General features: G+C 45.9%; 1 protein-coding gene across 1 annotated transcript in view; it reads left to right on the top strand.

The window, feature by feature from the left end:
- Nucleotides 1–1,436: 1,436 nt before the first annotated feature.
- The window catches only part of PARM1 (prostate androgen-regulated mucin-like protein 1), a 34,648-nt gene continuing 21,054 nt past the window's right edge, over nt 1,437–15,030 (top strand). Inside the window, exon 1 of the mRNA XM_066628670.1 lies at nt 1,437–1,821. Coding sequence (XP_066484767.1) covers nt 1,761–1,821 — 61 coding nt within the window. The 5' untranslated portion in view covers nt 1,437–1,760. The remainder of the gene's footprint in view (nt 1,822–15,030) is intronic.

The following is a 15,030-nucleotide window of genomic DNA, read 5'->3' as shown; positions in this document are numbered from 1 at the left end:
ACTTGTATTATACTTTTTGCAAGGCCAGGTGAAAAACTGAAAAAGTCAATTCCAGTATGGTTTCAGATTATCTACCCTGCCCAAACAACTTACATCTCAATCCTATCCACACTTTTCTGGGAGCAGTGGCGTCGTTAGGGGGGTATGGGGGTGCAGACCGCACCAGGTGACGCTCAAGGGGGGGTGACGCACACTGGGGTGACGTGCTAAAATCGTGGTGGTTAGGAGTAACCCCATCATGTTATATACCGTTGGATGCGGAATTTCCAGCAGATGGCAATGAAAAAACAGGAGTGAAATATCTCCTTTCTATCAAAAGTTATTGGCATTCTAAAAAGTGGGCCCCAGTGCTAAAAATTTGATAACTACTCCAATAAGGTGTTAGTAAGTTGACACCCTGGGGGGAGGTGACACCACTAGTGACCTAAATTACTAAAATCACTGTTTGTAAAAATAACACCATCATGTAATATATCTATCAATGTGTAATTTCATGCAGAATGCAATGAAACATCTATTTTATCAAAAGGTACAGCTAAAAAAGCAGTGGGGCGGGGCGATGGTAGATCACCACACCCACCACCTGGAGTGTTGCCCCACCCACTGCATGGGGGTGATGCGCTGGTCTCCCGCACAGGGTGATGCGAACCCTAGTGACACCACTGCCTGGGAGTAAGCACCATTGACTCTAATGGGACTTACTTCTGAGTAAGACATGCCTAGGATTGGTCTCTGACAGCTCTACTGCTAAACTGGGAAAAAACAGTTCAATCCTATTTCCAGCAGTGCTATCACTGTATTCACCAGCACCCTTAAGGCCACCGGAGGTCTCCTCAGGGGAAGCCCCAAGTCCCACAATGGGGTTTCTCAAGTCTGTGCTGCAGCAGTGGTCCTAGTGCTGGGCAAATGGGGAAAATGCCCCGGGTGCTGAGCCCGCACGATACTAGGACCAATTGGGAAGCCTCACTAGCTTAAGACTGTGAGGGAGCCTCAGAATGCTTCTCCACTTGGTCTGAAAGTCGTGTGAGGCTCCCTCATGCTTTGGAGGGAGGGAGTGTGGGTAGGATTGCAGCCTCAGAGCTCAATCCTGTGTATGTCTACTCAGAAGTAAGTCCCATTAGAGTCAATGGGGCTTACTCCCAGGAAAGGGTGGATAGGATTGCAGCCTCAGAGCCCAATCCTTGCATGTCTACTCAGAAGTAAGGCCCATTAGAGCCAATGGGGCTTCCTCCCAGGAAAGTGTGGGTAGGGTTGGGCTGTCAGCTGCTCCTCTCAGAAGGCAGAGCCCTCAGCTTGAATCTTGGCGCCACTGAAGGTGTGGGGCGGGCCAGACGGAGCCGGTGGGGGGGGGGACCCTGCCTCTGCCGTCCAATGGGGCGCGTGCAGCTTTGTCCTGCGGCCGCCCTTCGCTTTTGCCGCCCTTTCCGTGCAGGCTCCCCGGACTGGCCCGGGAGCCTCGTGCAGCCCGCGCGCACCGTCCAGCAGGGGCCGCGCTGGGGCAGAGCAAAGGGGAGCAGCGGCCGGGACGGCAGGCGGGCGAGAGCCAGTGACCGGGCACTGAAGGGAGGGACGGAGCGCAGGGAGGCGTTTCCCAGGCCCCCGCGAAAGAGAAAGAGACGCGCTTCGAGCGGGAGCGGGAGGAAGGCGCCCGACCTGCGGCTGCTCCTTGCGGCGGAGTCCCCCCTGCCCTGCCCGTCTCTGGCTTTGCACAGGGTCTGCTCCCGTCGCGGGGTCTGCGTGCCGGCCGGCCGGCGGGCGGGATGGCTCACCTCCGGGGCCCGGCGCGCTCTGCCCTCTTCCTCGTCGTCATCGTCGCGGCAGGTAGGAAGCGGGATGCGGGGCTCGCCCTCGGTCCTGGCGCTCCTGATCTCGGTGCGGGTTCCACCCAGCAGCCGCAGCGCGCTTGGAGTGCAGCCTCCGTCTTCTGCAGCCTCCAGCCAAGCCGGGCCACGTCTCTGCAAGGGACGCTCGCTCCTGGAGCCCGGTCCCTGCCTGTCTCCTCGGAAGCAAGGTCTCTTATAATCAGTGGCGCTTACTCTCGGGAAAGGTGGGTAGCATTGCAGCCCTTGTCAGCCCGCCTGAGCGGTCCGGAGAGCCCCGGGCACTGGGAAGGAGGCGCGCCTCCCCGGCTCTGCGTCTCCGAAGCGCCGGGCTGGCTGGCTGGCTGCAGGCACCCCGGTCTCGAATAGGAGCAGCCCCGATCCCCCTGAGCCTGGAAAGAGGTGGCGTTGACATCAGTGACACCGACTTCCACACGAAGATATGGAGTTACAAGCCTGTGGTCTCACTCGCACCTCCTCAGAGAATCTTGGGGGATGGGATCGCCTCTACAAACTGGTTACTTGGCGATTTTTCTAGCCTGGGCAATCAGCTAACTCACAGCCCAATCCTGTCCACACTTTCCTGAGAGTACGCCCCATTGACTCTATTGGGACTTACTTCTGAGTAGAAATGCATAGGATTGGGCTCTAAGGCTGCAATCCTATCCACACTTTTCTGAGAGTACGCCCCATTGACTCTAATGAGATTTACTTCTGAGTAGACACACATAGGTTTGGACTTTCAGTTTCCTAAAGTAGGTTTCTTGCAGGGATGTATGTTGAGTGGGAGGCAGGTGAGCCAGAGCCTCACTGTCTGAGTCCTTTGAAAAGTACTGCTGCCCTGTGAGGCGGCCAAGCACCCACAACTCCACACTCCCTCCCTTCTCATTCTGCACATCGGTTCTGGGTGCTTGGGCAACTCATCTGGTGCTTTTCAAAGGACTCTGGCAGGGAGGCTCTGCCTCACCTGCCTCCCCACCCACTGCACTTCCCTGGTTTCCTGATCTCATGGTTTGGAATGAGGGAGAAGTGCTGGTAGAGTCTAGGCTACCAGCACTTCTCCCTCATTCCCAACCATTTACAGTGGTGCTCAAAGAGGCCTGTTCCAGCAGGGCACTTCTTATGGTGGTCTGCAGACTGGCACTGGCCTGAGAGTGCAGTCCTATGCATGTCTACACAGAGGTAAGTCCCACTGAGTTTAATGGTGCTTACTCCCAGGTAAGTGTGCATAGGATTGCAGCCTGAGTGCCTTTGGCTGCTGGTCCATGGCAAATGTCCACAAAAGAAACAATATTAATAATATTGTTAAGGTACAGGTCCCTGGCACAGTGGAAACCAAAAAGCTGTCAGTCTGCCACTCCTGAGAGTTTGAAGATACTTGTCTAGAATGTGGAGGAGGAGAAATTGAGGAAATGGAAACTTAAGCATTGCAAATGAGATTGCGTTTGTTTAGTTTATTATACCATGCCCATAAAAGTACAGAACAATCAGCAACATATAAAATTGGCAGGAAGTAGAGCAGAGCGTCATCTGTATATTGGTGACATTTCAGTCAAAACCTCTAGATGACCTCTCCTAAGAACTTCACCTCACTGTTGCACAAGATGAAACCTTGGCACACCCCATAAACCAAAGTCCCTAGGAACACTTTCTGGGAACACTTCACCGCTATAACACTGTGCCTTCATGTCTTGCATTGATAAACTGACCCAGAAGGATGCCATAGTTGATGGCCTCAAAAGCCACTGAGAATAACTGAAAACTGTTTTCTTTAAAATACATTCTGTCGGTGCATATTACAGCAATCTAGCAACTGTTATATTTATTACCAATTCATTTCTTGGCTTAGTGTGAAGTGCTGGTGCTAACCCTCAGTCAAGTCCGTCTATTTAGAGACCACCTGTACCCAAGTTCTCAGGCTGACTTCACATGCTGTTCTGGCTGGCTTGCTCTTAATTCAGATCTGATCAGTAACAGAAATGAAGACATATTAGTGGTAGTGTCACAACTGTGAAACTCTTCCTTCCGACAAGGAAATCATAGCCCTTAGATTTACTTTGAGAACTGTATTCAGGAGCTACCCTTCCTGTTATGTAGCAGTTGCATTTGCTGCCATTCCATTGTTAATTTTTGCAGTAGATGCACACAATGTGAGTAGCTTTGGGAGCAAACGGCAGGTTTCAGGAGGTAGAAGTTCATGCAGGTTAATAGACACTCTTATTTCTCCCCCCCCCCTTCCAGTTCAAAGTAAGGTCCATCGTGGCTTTGTTATTTGGTTATAAACAAGACATGGAAAATCTCAAGGATGGGATTAAATGAAGTGTTAAACCAGCCATTCTCAACCTTTTTTGGCTATGGCCCTTTAGGAGCTTTTCTTAGGTTCCAGGGTGTGCACGCGCCTCCTCCCCCCCCCACACACAACATACAACGTGAACAGATAAAAATAAAATCATTTATTATCGAACACCAAGAAAACCTGACATTCCAACATATTGGGCTCCTCAGAAGGCCATATGGATCCATTGGGAACGGTGTGTTAAACATCACATATTATGGGGGTGGCCAAATTTGCATAACTTAAAAGACGCATGATAAATTTCAGGTGTTTGAGAACCACAATATTTAAGAAGCATTTAAATTCTTAAATATATTTACCCACCATGAACATTAAACTTATGTTTTCATTCAAGGTACTTTCAATTTATACCCAGAGAATAAATATTAAACTTGAAAATTCCTTATTTACCTTTTATATTAATTGTGATGCAAAAGGAGCTCAACTAATATATTTTGTACAAAGAAAAGTCAAATTCTATTCGTTGTTTTAATTGTGTCTACTGAACACATCTACATATATTTTAATTATTCGTTTTTCTTTGACCTCTTTCATCATTTATTCTGGTCTTGCTCATCCTGAGGAAGTCAAGCAACTATTCTGGTCACTGAAACCCCACCCCCAACTACTGAAAACTTGTTTAGCAAGTCCTGGCTCCTGAGATTTCAGCAGGTGTCAACCACATACTTTCAAACACTATTCCTCTCCCCACCCCCCTCCCCCCCAGGTTTACAAAGTTAAAAACAAAGCTTCCACTCTCAGTACTACTTTTAGTTTTCGTTTTTCTGTGCAATCTCACTATGTAAACAGACTGCCTATCTTACCTGGACCCAGGTCTCTGCTAGGCTGACTTGCACAGGTGAAGGAAACTCAATTGTAAGTTTCTCTAGTCTTGGAAGAAGGTGATCAGGAGGGACTGCAAAACCAAGTGAGGACAATGTTTATTTGATTGAGTCCCTTTTAAATCTTTTATACCCATGCTAGAAGACTGATTGTCTCAGTTTTAAATGTTCCATGTTAATCAAGTCAGCAATACCATAGAACAGTTGCTTTGTGTCTCAAAATAATAATACCATAACTTGCTGAAGGTGATGGTGTCAGAGCAAAATACACAGTGATGACTTGGTAATTGCCCTCCCCACAACATCCTGTGACATAATTGGAAAACTTGCATTCTAGCAGAGGACAAAATGTTCACCTCTGTTCTGGTAGAATCACTATTACCTGTACAGACTTTTGGTGTGGTATAGATGCAAAGCAAAGGGAGACTTGGTTGTGGTTTTCTATCTTTCAACCCATGCCACATTTACATGCATCACACCATATGCCAGTACCTCAACTTAAATCACTAGCTCCTTGGTGTTACTGGGAATTCAGCCTGATGTTCTTAGAAGTGATCTCACTTTATCCTCATGAAGTAGCCTTGGTTGAGAGACGGAAACTTTTGAGCTGGACCAAGACAATGTTAAAGCTGGACCAAGACTTTATTGTCTGTGATAGAGTCTGTATTTCTGACTGCTCTCTCAAATTTTTGTCAACGTTCAGTTCCTAGTCCCTAGAATAAAGTGTGTAAAAAAAACTCCGAAAGGTTGGCTTTTAAGGGCCAAACTACACTTAATGAATTGGCTTTGTAGCAGCTAATTTAATGGGTTTGGTTTTCCCTCAAATTAAAATAAGAAACTTCATGGAACTCTTTCTCTTCAGTTAGCATAGGTAAACTGTACATGTAACAGCTTGGTCTGTTACAATTTAGCAGATTTTAATGGATTGAGCTGAGTGGGGTTTTAATTTTTTGTCAGCTTTTGTTTATGTGCTTGCTTATTGGTGACATGATATTCTCCATTGAACACTGAAATAAAATGAAATGTTGGTGTGCTTCGCAAGACATAATCCTACACCAGCACAACCCTTGCATCGACTTTCAGTGATGGGAGAAGAAAAACACACTGATATTAGCTCTCCCTGGATATTGAGGAATCTCTGCAATTCTTCTTGCCAGGAGCAAGTGCTCCTGGTCCTCTGGCAAGAATGGAATTGGCAGCCTCTACTTGCCTTACCTTGTCATTTGGAAAAGGCAAGCAGCAAGAGCGTCTCTTGCTATGTTGTATCCTCTTCAAACTGCTGTACAAAAGAGAGGAAGCACAACCTCTCTCTTCTAAGCCAGCCTCTGTATGTGCTGGAGAGCATTGGAATTTTCTCAGTTTTGTGTGGAACATTGGGCATAAGCTGCAGAAATATCTTCTGTAGTTTTCGTCCTTATCCATACCATAGCACAAAAGAGCAAAATCCTTACCACTCTCCAAAGACTTCTACAAGTAAAAGAGTAGGGCAGTGGTACTCAAACTTTTCCGGCCCGTGGCTCCTTTGACCCCTGTGGCTGTTGGCCATGACTCCCCATCATATTCCTGAGGGCTGGAAGTGACATCATTAAACAGGAAGTGGCCAGAAATATTAACTATATTAATATTAATTATATTAATCATATCATTAATTAAATGCAGATCTTAAAAATATATTATTAATACACAGCAATATACATGCTTTATAAATGATTAGCTGCTGATCACTGTTGGAGACAGGATACTGGAGTAGGTAGATTTTGTCTGGTCCAGGAGGACTCATTTTTTTTAGCTTTGTAAGCATACCAATTGAATTGTTTTATCAAATGAACTTTGTGAACACCCATTCTGACCAACATTACACACACACACACACCCCTGTGGACCCCAATCCAACAAGTCATTTCTCCCATTCTCCTTGGATAGGATTGAACCCTTTATTAATTAAATTACATTAAATTTTTCCAGCAGCTGGTGGGGAAATTAAAAATAGACTATGAAAATATATCAGAGCTGATAAGGGTTTGGTTAGGAGGCTGATTTGTCTCATATACTAGGAGATGCACAGCTCAATGTCTACTCAGAAGTAAGTCCCATTACAGTCAATGGGGCTTACTCCCAGGAATAGGATTGGGCTGGCAATCACTTCATCAATGGCTGATAAGTATTCCCTTCAAGTAGCAAGATTCATCAGTTTTAAAATACAGACTCTCCTCTTCAGTCAAACAAGATTAATAAATCACTTTAAAAACTGTTCCCTTTTTCTGCTCTTGGCCAAGTAAAGTGTGTGCTTGCCTCTCCCCCCCCCCCTTTGCCAACTGCATGGAAACAACTTTAAGAGCCCTGGTGACTGGTAAAATAGGAAGCGTTTTATTTGGGGACGGAGGGGCTCGCATTCTACCCAGGAAATCTGGTGTGACTGTATCGCTGCGAGAGGACATCCCGCGCCTCCGCTGTGCGTTCGTGGTGCCTCCCCAGGGAGCCGTGCCTCACAGTTTGAATAACGCTGGAGTAGGGTGTTAGTGAAAAGAGTAGGAAGTGATGTTAGTGAGGAGAAACAAAGGCTGGTAAGCAAGGACAAAATCATGTTCATGACAAAGTCATTGCTTGACATTCAAAAATTGATGTGACCTTCACAGCATCTGTTTTGTTTTCATGTCATCCCTCTGTGTCGTGGTGTTGGGCTGTAGGCAGCCTAGTGCACCCAGTAGGATGCACAGTAGGAGATACAAGTCCCCCAAACCCAGCATCCCTGGATAATCTAGCTATTTTTTGTTGGCAACCTTCAGTCTCGAAAGACTATGGTATCGCGCTCTGAATGGTGGTTCTGGAACAGTGTCTAGTGTGGCTGAAAAGGCCAATTCGGGAGTGACAATCCCTTCCACACTGGGAGCAAGTGCAGTCTGTCCCTGGTCTGTCTCCCTGGCTATGGGCCTTCCTTCTTTGCCTCTTAGCCTCAGACTGTTGGCCAAGTGTCTCTTCAAACTGGGAAAGGCCATGCTGCACAGCCTGCCTCCAAGCGGGCCGCTCAGAGGCCAGGGTTTCCCACTTGTTGAGGTCCACTCCTAAGGCCTTCAGATCCCTCTTGCAGATGTCCTTGTATCGCAGCTGTGGTCTACCTGTAGGGCGCTTTCCTTGCACAAGTTCTCCATAGAGGAGATCCTTTGGGATCTGGCCATCATCCATTCTCACGACATGACCGAGCCAACGCAGGTGTCTCTAATCTAGCTAGCCATGGACTAAGCTCACATGTGCACAAAAGCCAAGTCAAGCAACTAAGCATATGCAGTTAAGGCTGACCAAAGCTCCAGCAAAGGCCAAGTGTGATCTTGAAGCTTCAGTAGTCTTTATGTAGGAGAGGGAAGCCTGAGAGCCTCAGAAAAATTATATCCCAGAAAAATTCCACTTCGCAGCCCCAACTAATGCTCATTATAAGGGCCAGCAGAGCTCAGGTCTGAAAACTCCTGGTGGGAACCCCAGTGACTCCCAACCCTCTGATCCATATAGAAGATGTTAACATTTGTGGGTTGTGTAAAAAAACAAAATACACACACATACATAGAAACTGCCTATATTTGTGTAGAGGTGGCAGTACGATCCTACTTATGTACAGCTGTGACAGCTGTACTTCCACTGTGATTCTGACAGGTGGTTTCACAGTTGCTACTTTGCTTCACTGGTATGCCCCAGCTTCACTTCTGAGACACAAGGCTTGTATTTCGCAGTATTCTCAGATGACCCATTCAGATGATCTATGCACTTCCTGCTTCCTCTTCCTTCCCAACTTCTTCTCTTCATTATGTGAAGAGGGCTGGGACCAGCCTTCTATGCATGATTACAGTAACTTGGAAGCACCATGTGGGACTGGTTTTCCAAGCTGACCCATAGAAAACAGTGTTATTTTACTCAGAAGTAATCCCATTGTGCTCAGTATGACTTGGGCTATAATCCTATCTTGCTGACCGGAAACAAACACTTCTACAAGTTGTATTGGGAGAGACTGAAGAAAGGCAACTGGGTCTAGTAATTCAATAAGGAATTTTGGTAGTGGCGTGTGAAGTAGCATTAATAGCTAGATAATAATTACCAGAGTAACGACTTCTGAGTGTGATCCACCTGTTTTTGCTTTGGCCAACTATCCCTCCATTTTGGTGTTTTGGTTTTGTAGTGTTTTAGTTTCAAAATGGGGGCTATCTAGCTGAAGCCTGCTGAAGATCTTCCTGGAACTGTGTAATTTACTAAAACACAGCTTGGCAGGTGATATTATGAAAGCAGCAATTGAAAACTGGGCAACTGAATGACCCCTCAGTTGACTCCATTATAGCTGTCTTGTATTGCATTTCAGCAGCTGTCTTGTCTGCATTTCAGTTCTTTGTGGATTGTTTTGACAAAGGGCTGTCATGCTGACCAGTCAGGTATTTTCAGTTGGCCACTGTATTCAATTTGATTTTCAAGTTATATTTTCAATTTGTATTCTAGGAAGTCAAGAATGCTAATGTATAGGTGGCAGCTTAATGTTTGTAATGTGTCACTTGTTAGCAAGGACAAGAAGAAAGGGTTGCTTTCCCCCTGTCCCGCAGCAGTAGGAGCATAACAAAGCATAGCAAACCTGAGTGGCTTGTACCATAACTCGGGTGTCTCCAAGCAGGAACACAAGCATTCAGCAGTGGCCAGGGTCATTAACTAGGGAAACCCATGAAAATTGTCTTCCATGCTGCAGGAATCGTGAGTACCCTTTCCACATGATCTGAGGTTACTGTAAAACTCAGTAACAGATTGAACTTTGTTCTAGAAAAACAGTGGCTGTTCAAAAAAACTGAGGGTGCTGTTAGAAGTAAAGCAATAATGCACTGTTGCAAGGAAGATATTGACAGCACAATCCTATTGGGGTCGCTGCCCTGCAGTATAACAGTGCCAGAACAGCTGCCTCTGTATCCTATGGGGCCAGGGAAACAGCCAGAGATCTCTTTGGGGTAAAGGAACTTTGTTTCCCTTACCCCAAGTTGGGCCCTGGCAGCCCCTATGGGTCTGCTTGGTTCTGCGCCATCTATTTATCTGGTGCAGAGCCGGTTTTGGGCTCTGAGGCTGGGGGGGGGGGGGAGATAGGATGCTGCAGCAGCTAAGGCTGCCATCGCTTTCCCCCTAAGCCTAAGCTGCCCCAGTCCAGGTTCGCCCCCTCCTTGCCTTCCCAGTGCCCTCCCCCCACTCAGGAACGCCTCCCCACCACTCTGTGGGGAACATACCACTGGCGGGCCTCCAGCTGGCATTGAGGCCCAGCACCTTTCTCCTCCTGGCTGCCACAATGTGCTTTACAGATGTTTGCAACAACCATTGCCACATCTGGGCTACCGGCAGTGCTGCCCGGTGCTGCCCGGCATTGGGATTAGGCTGTGAATTATAAAGAATTGTGGTAAAACCAAAAACGCTTGTTGAATGCTCTAGAACAGTGGTTCTCACACATTTAGCACCAGGACCCACTTTTTTAGAATGAGAATCTGTCAGGACCCACCAGAAGTGATGTCATGACCAGAAGTGACATCATCAAGCAGGAAAATTTTAGCAATCCTAGGCTGCAGTCCTACCCACACTTACCCAGGAGTCAGTACCATTTACGATCATTATTAAAAGAATACACATCGTAGCTTGTTAAAAGTATAGTTCTGTAACACTTCCCCAAATGCAGTCACATATGGCAGCATCAAGTCTAATATATTAAAAATAAAATATTGAAATGGATGGGGACCCACCTGAAATTGGCTTGCGACCCACCTAGTGGGTCCCGACCCACAGTTTGAGAAACACTTCTCTAGAAATACTTGACCGTTGTTTGACCAGGTGGTTGACCAATTTCTTCACTGGTCAAATGCTCAATCCTATTCTGCCAGCAATCTCAGAGCAGAGACAGCATCCTCCCAATTCTGATGCTTGTTTGTTGAATCCCAGTTCTGTGGTTGCCTGGGAAAAGAGGGGCTATCCTGCTTGTTGCCATAATGGAAGTATTTGTCCTGTCTTTTGTTATGGCAGCATATACTGTGTTTGCATAAAGCAGCCTTTGGCACTCAGCTAGACTTGAGACGTGGCCTATTTATGAAAGTTATCCAGCAGCCTCAGTTGTTGCAAAATACTTTACATGCCAGTTGTAACTTTACTTTGTGATATAGCACTGTGTAGAACAGTAGGCTAGCATGTGTGGCAATTTATCAAATCTTTCTCTCTGATAATCTGCTGCTGTGAATGGATCATTCTGTATCTTGCATACATTTGACCTCTGCATAGAGTTGTCATAGGTCTGTGGCTGTTCTCCATATGTCTTGGTCCAACGGTTTGTTTGCATCAGCCTGTGTATGTGTATATCTGCCCACTGAGGATAACACTTTATTCATCTGGCAATTCCAGTCTATGAAAGATTAAGCACATAATAAAATTGCTAGCCGTTAAAACGCCATAAGATCCTTGGTTTGTATTTGTGTTTCTCTGGATAATTTGGTTATTTAAGGAACCATCATTTTTGTAATCCAAAATGGGAGGAAACGGCATTTTAATCTTATTTCAGGATTTCGAAAGAGACTGGCGGTGATGGTTCAGATCCTGTTTTGATTTTAATTCCAGAGATGTCAAGCATGCTGTGGTTTGCCAGCTGCTCTGCATCCACACTAACAGCAATGACTTGGTTGATCTATAATTCAGGTAAATGTATGAGATCCAAGGTTTGCCAAGAATTTAAGTAGGTAGGCCTCCTTAAAGACATATCTGGTTAAAAATGGGAGTGCAAAGCAAATCTGCTTCAAGCCCTATTTAATGGCAATGGAAACAGCCAAATTGGCGAAGAGTTCATGTTTTTCCTGGGGTTGTGGAAAGGTCAGTGTTGCAGCCTGGTCCTTTTTTTTTTTTTTTTAAACAAGGCACTTTGCTTATCTCTTCTCTTTTTCCCCCTCCCCTTTTCATTTGACTAGGATCCTGAAAATTCTAAGGAAGGTAAACAAAATCATTTTCCCTCTTAAGAGGCTGCCTAGGGCTGCATATACAATGTGGTAATTGTGCTCTTGACTTACCTGACATGGAAGGCATGACAGCATGATAAATGGTTCCTCTTTTAAATAAGGATGGTGTGCATTCCATGCTGCAATTCTCCGTATGTCAGAATTCCATACTGGCATTCTACGTGCAGTATCCCTAGTGCTCAAAGCACAGGGTGGAGTGCAGCCCAATGCAGATTACATGGGTTGAATGTTTGAGACTAATACAGATTCTGCATTGCCTTGGGTGCATACAGACAATATCAAACCAGAACTGGCTGTCTTTTTCAACTCACTTTCCTTATTACTTTAAGCCAGGGGTGTCAAACATAAGGCCCGGGGGCCAGATGTGGCCCACGGAAGCTTTTATACGGCCCTCAGGCTTTCAGCTGCTGAGTAGTGCTGAGGTGTTACTGCTGAAAGGGCAGCCCACATGAAAATTGGGCTCTCCCATATCTTGAAATATGATCAAGATTCATATATTTTCTCTTTTTTTATTTGCAGCTAATGAGTTCCTAAGTAAGAAAAAAGTTTATTTTTTGTTATGACTTGTTTAATGACATCACTTTTTGCCTAATGACATCACTTCCGGCCCTCAGCAGGCATCATCAATGCTATGTGGCCCTCTGTATGAAATGAGTTTGAAACCCCTGCTTTAAGCAATGATCTGAATTTTGTGCATAGTCCTTGACTGGCTCCTCTCCTCAGTCTTTCCAGGGGCTGACCAACTGTTTTGGTTTTTTAACAGTAAGTGCAATATGAATGTTTCAATGAATAAACATTAATTGCTCAACATAAGAAAATGACAAAAGAAATTGTTTCAGAATTGCTGAGGTGAGTTTCTGATATTGCAACCACTGGCCTATCAATACTGTTTTCTAATGCAAAGTGGCAGAATCGCCCAGAGCAGCAAAATCGGTTTCCTGAGCTTGATCCTGGCCAGGGAAGTTTGTCTGTGTACAGTGCAGTGAGTGTGTCCACATCATCTGCACTGCCTGAGCAGAATATGCCCCATATGTTACTTGAGGGCCCCTGTTTATGGTGAACCAATAAAGCATGAAGTATAAACAGTATTTATATACCACTTTTCAGTGGAAGTTCACAAAGTGGTTTACAGAGAAAATCTCTGTATATACTGAGATGTACTGTTTGTGTTTGTGTCTTTCCCCTGGGGGCTGGGGATAAGAATAGGCCCTCAGTTTGGCTGTACTTGTCATAAGAGGCGACTAAACAGCCACCGGGTAGATGGGACTCGTTAGCCTGGGAAGGCAGCTCATCTGAGAGAAGGAAAACTCTGATCCCAAACCTCCACTGCCTTGTGGCTACATCCACTTAAGGAAAAGGCTTCAGGAGTCAACCTCAAGGCAAAATCAGGAGCCGGAGTCCCTGAGAAAGTTTATGGCTGAACACAGTCACGTTCTGGCAACTCCTGCGACGCCGCTGGAACCAACCGTATTGGCCTCTGCCTTTCCATTGGACCATTTCAGCGACGTGGAGAGGGGGGATTTGCTGCATGGGAAACAGTCTATCCTCCATATCTACTTTACCCAGGCTTCGCGCACTGGAGAGGACACTCTGTTCCAGAACCACCATTCAGAGCGCGATACCATAGTCTTCCAAGACTGAAGGATGCCAACCATTCTTGTTTGTGTTTGCAGAATTCTGCAGGAGAGCAGAAAAAAACACAGAATCCAAGATGGAGATGGAATTCTGTTTTGCAAGAATAACACTTGCTCTTGGATCCCTGTTTCTAGCCTTTATGACTATCCAGAAGCACTTGAAAGTGTGTGGCTAATAGCCTAGAAACCAGTGGAGCAGCTGGTTAAGTTTGCCAGTGCTTCAGTTCTCTTCCTGTGGGTAGCAAAATTCATTTTTGAATGAATAGAAAACATTGAAGAATAAATCATGCAGATGAAGTGAAGGCATGCAAGTTGAGCAAATGACCTTAATAGTACTATACAATATTTTGTAAAAACAGCTCTTTTGGTTACAGACTCCGAATTATCTAGATGTGAAGTCCTTGTTTTTAAAAAAAACAACAAACCCACATGGTGAAGTAGCCTGCTTACAAGGGCTTTTGCAGACAATGTCCCCCTAACCTCCCCTCCCATTGTACTATGTTGAACCTGCATTCCTGACAACTACTAGCCATAGAGACGATACCACTGCTCACACAAATTCCTGTGCAGCTAAGGAGCTAATAGGATCACAGCAACTGGGAACCGCCACTAGCATCAAATGCCTTTCCTCTTAAGTATGTTTATTTCAGTACTGCCATTGCAGAATGTGATATCTATAAGAAATGCCTTAAAATTGTAGTCACTATAGCATGTTGAAATTAACTACAAATGTACCTCTCTAAGGCAGTGGCGTACCTTGGGGGGCAACAGGGGCAAATGCCCCAGGTGCCGCACCTGTGGGGGCAGTGCTGCCAACCTCTCCCCCGCCACCTGTTTATCTTTAAAAAAAAAAAGAGAGAAGAAGCTGGCAGCTCTGCAGACAATGTCCCCCTTACCTGCTTAAAAAAACAAAAAAAAAACCCTCCTCCTAATGAAAGGAGGGGGCAGCATGCTATTGCACCCAAAGTGACTGTGAGCTGCAGCCACTCTGGCTGATATTCTGGGCTGTTCTGAGCCACTCCCCCTATCCTCCTATATTAAAAAAGTGGAGGGGGCAGCCAAGAATGGTTCTGAATTGCTGCCAGAATGGCCGCAACTGGGCACAATTCTGGGCAGTATATTTGTCTCCAGAGGAGACAAAAGACACCGCCCAGAGCAGCATTGCACTGAGAGTGTCAGCCACTCCCTGCACAATGTTGCGCCTCTCTGGGCTGTGCCCTTTCTCTCCTTGGAATCGCTCCAGGAAAGGAGATGACATCACCACAATTACTTCTGGGTCAGGAGTGTGGGGTGGTGGCAACTGAGAGGTGGCCCTGAGAAAAACCCAGGACCGCCTCTGCTCTATGGAAAATACAACTCTAAAAATAAGTGTATGATGTGCAGTATCTGCAAGTGGACTGC

The sequence above is a fragment of the Tiliqua scincoides genome, chromosome 5, assembly GCF_035046505.1.
Source record: "Tiliqua scincoides isolate rTilSci1 chromosome 5, rTilSci1.hap2, whole genome shotgun sequence".
NCBI lineage: Eukaryota > Metazoa > Chordata > Lepidosauria > Squamata > Scincidae > Tiliqua > Tiliqua scincoides.
This window is presented reverse-complemented; position numbering and strand designations above follow the sequence as displayed.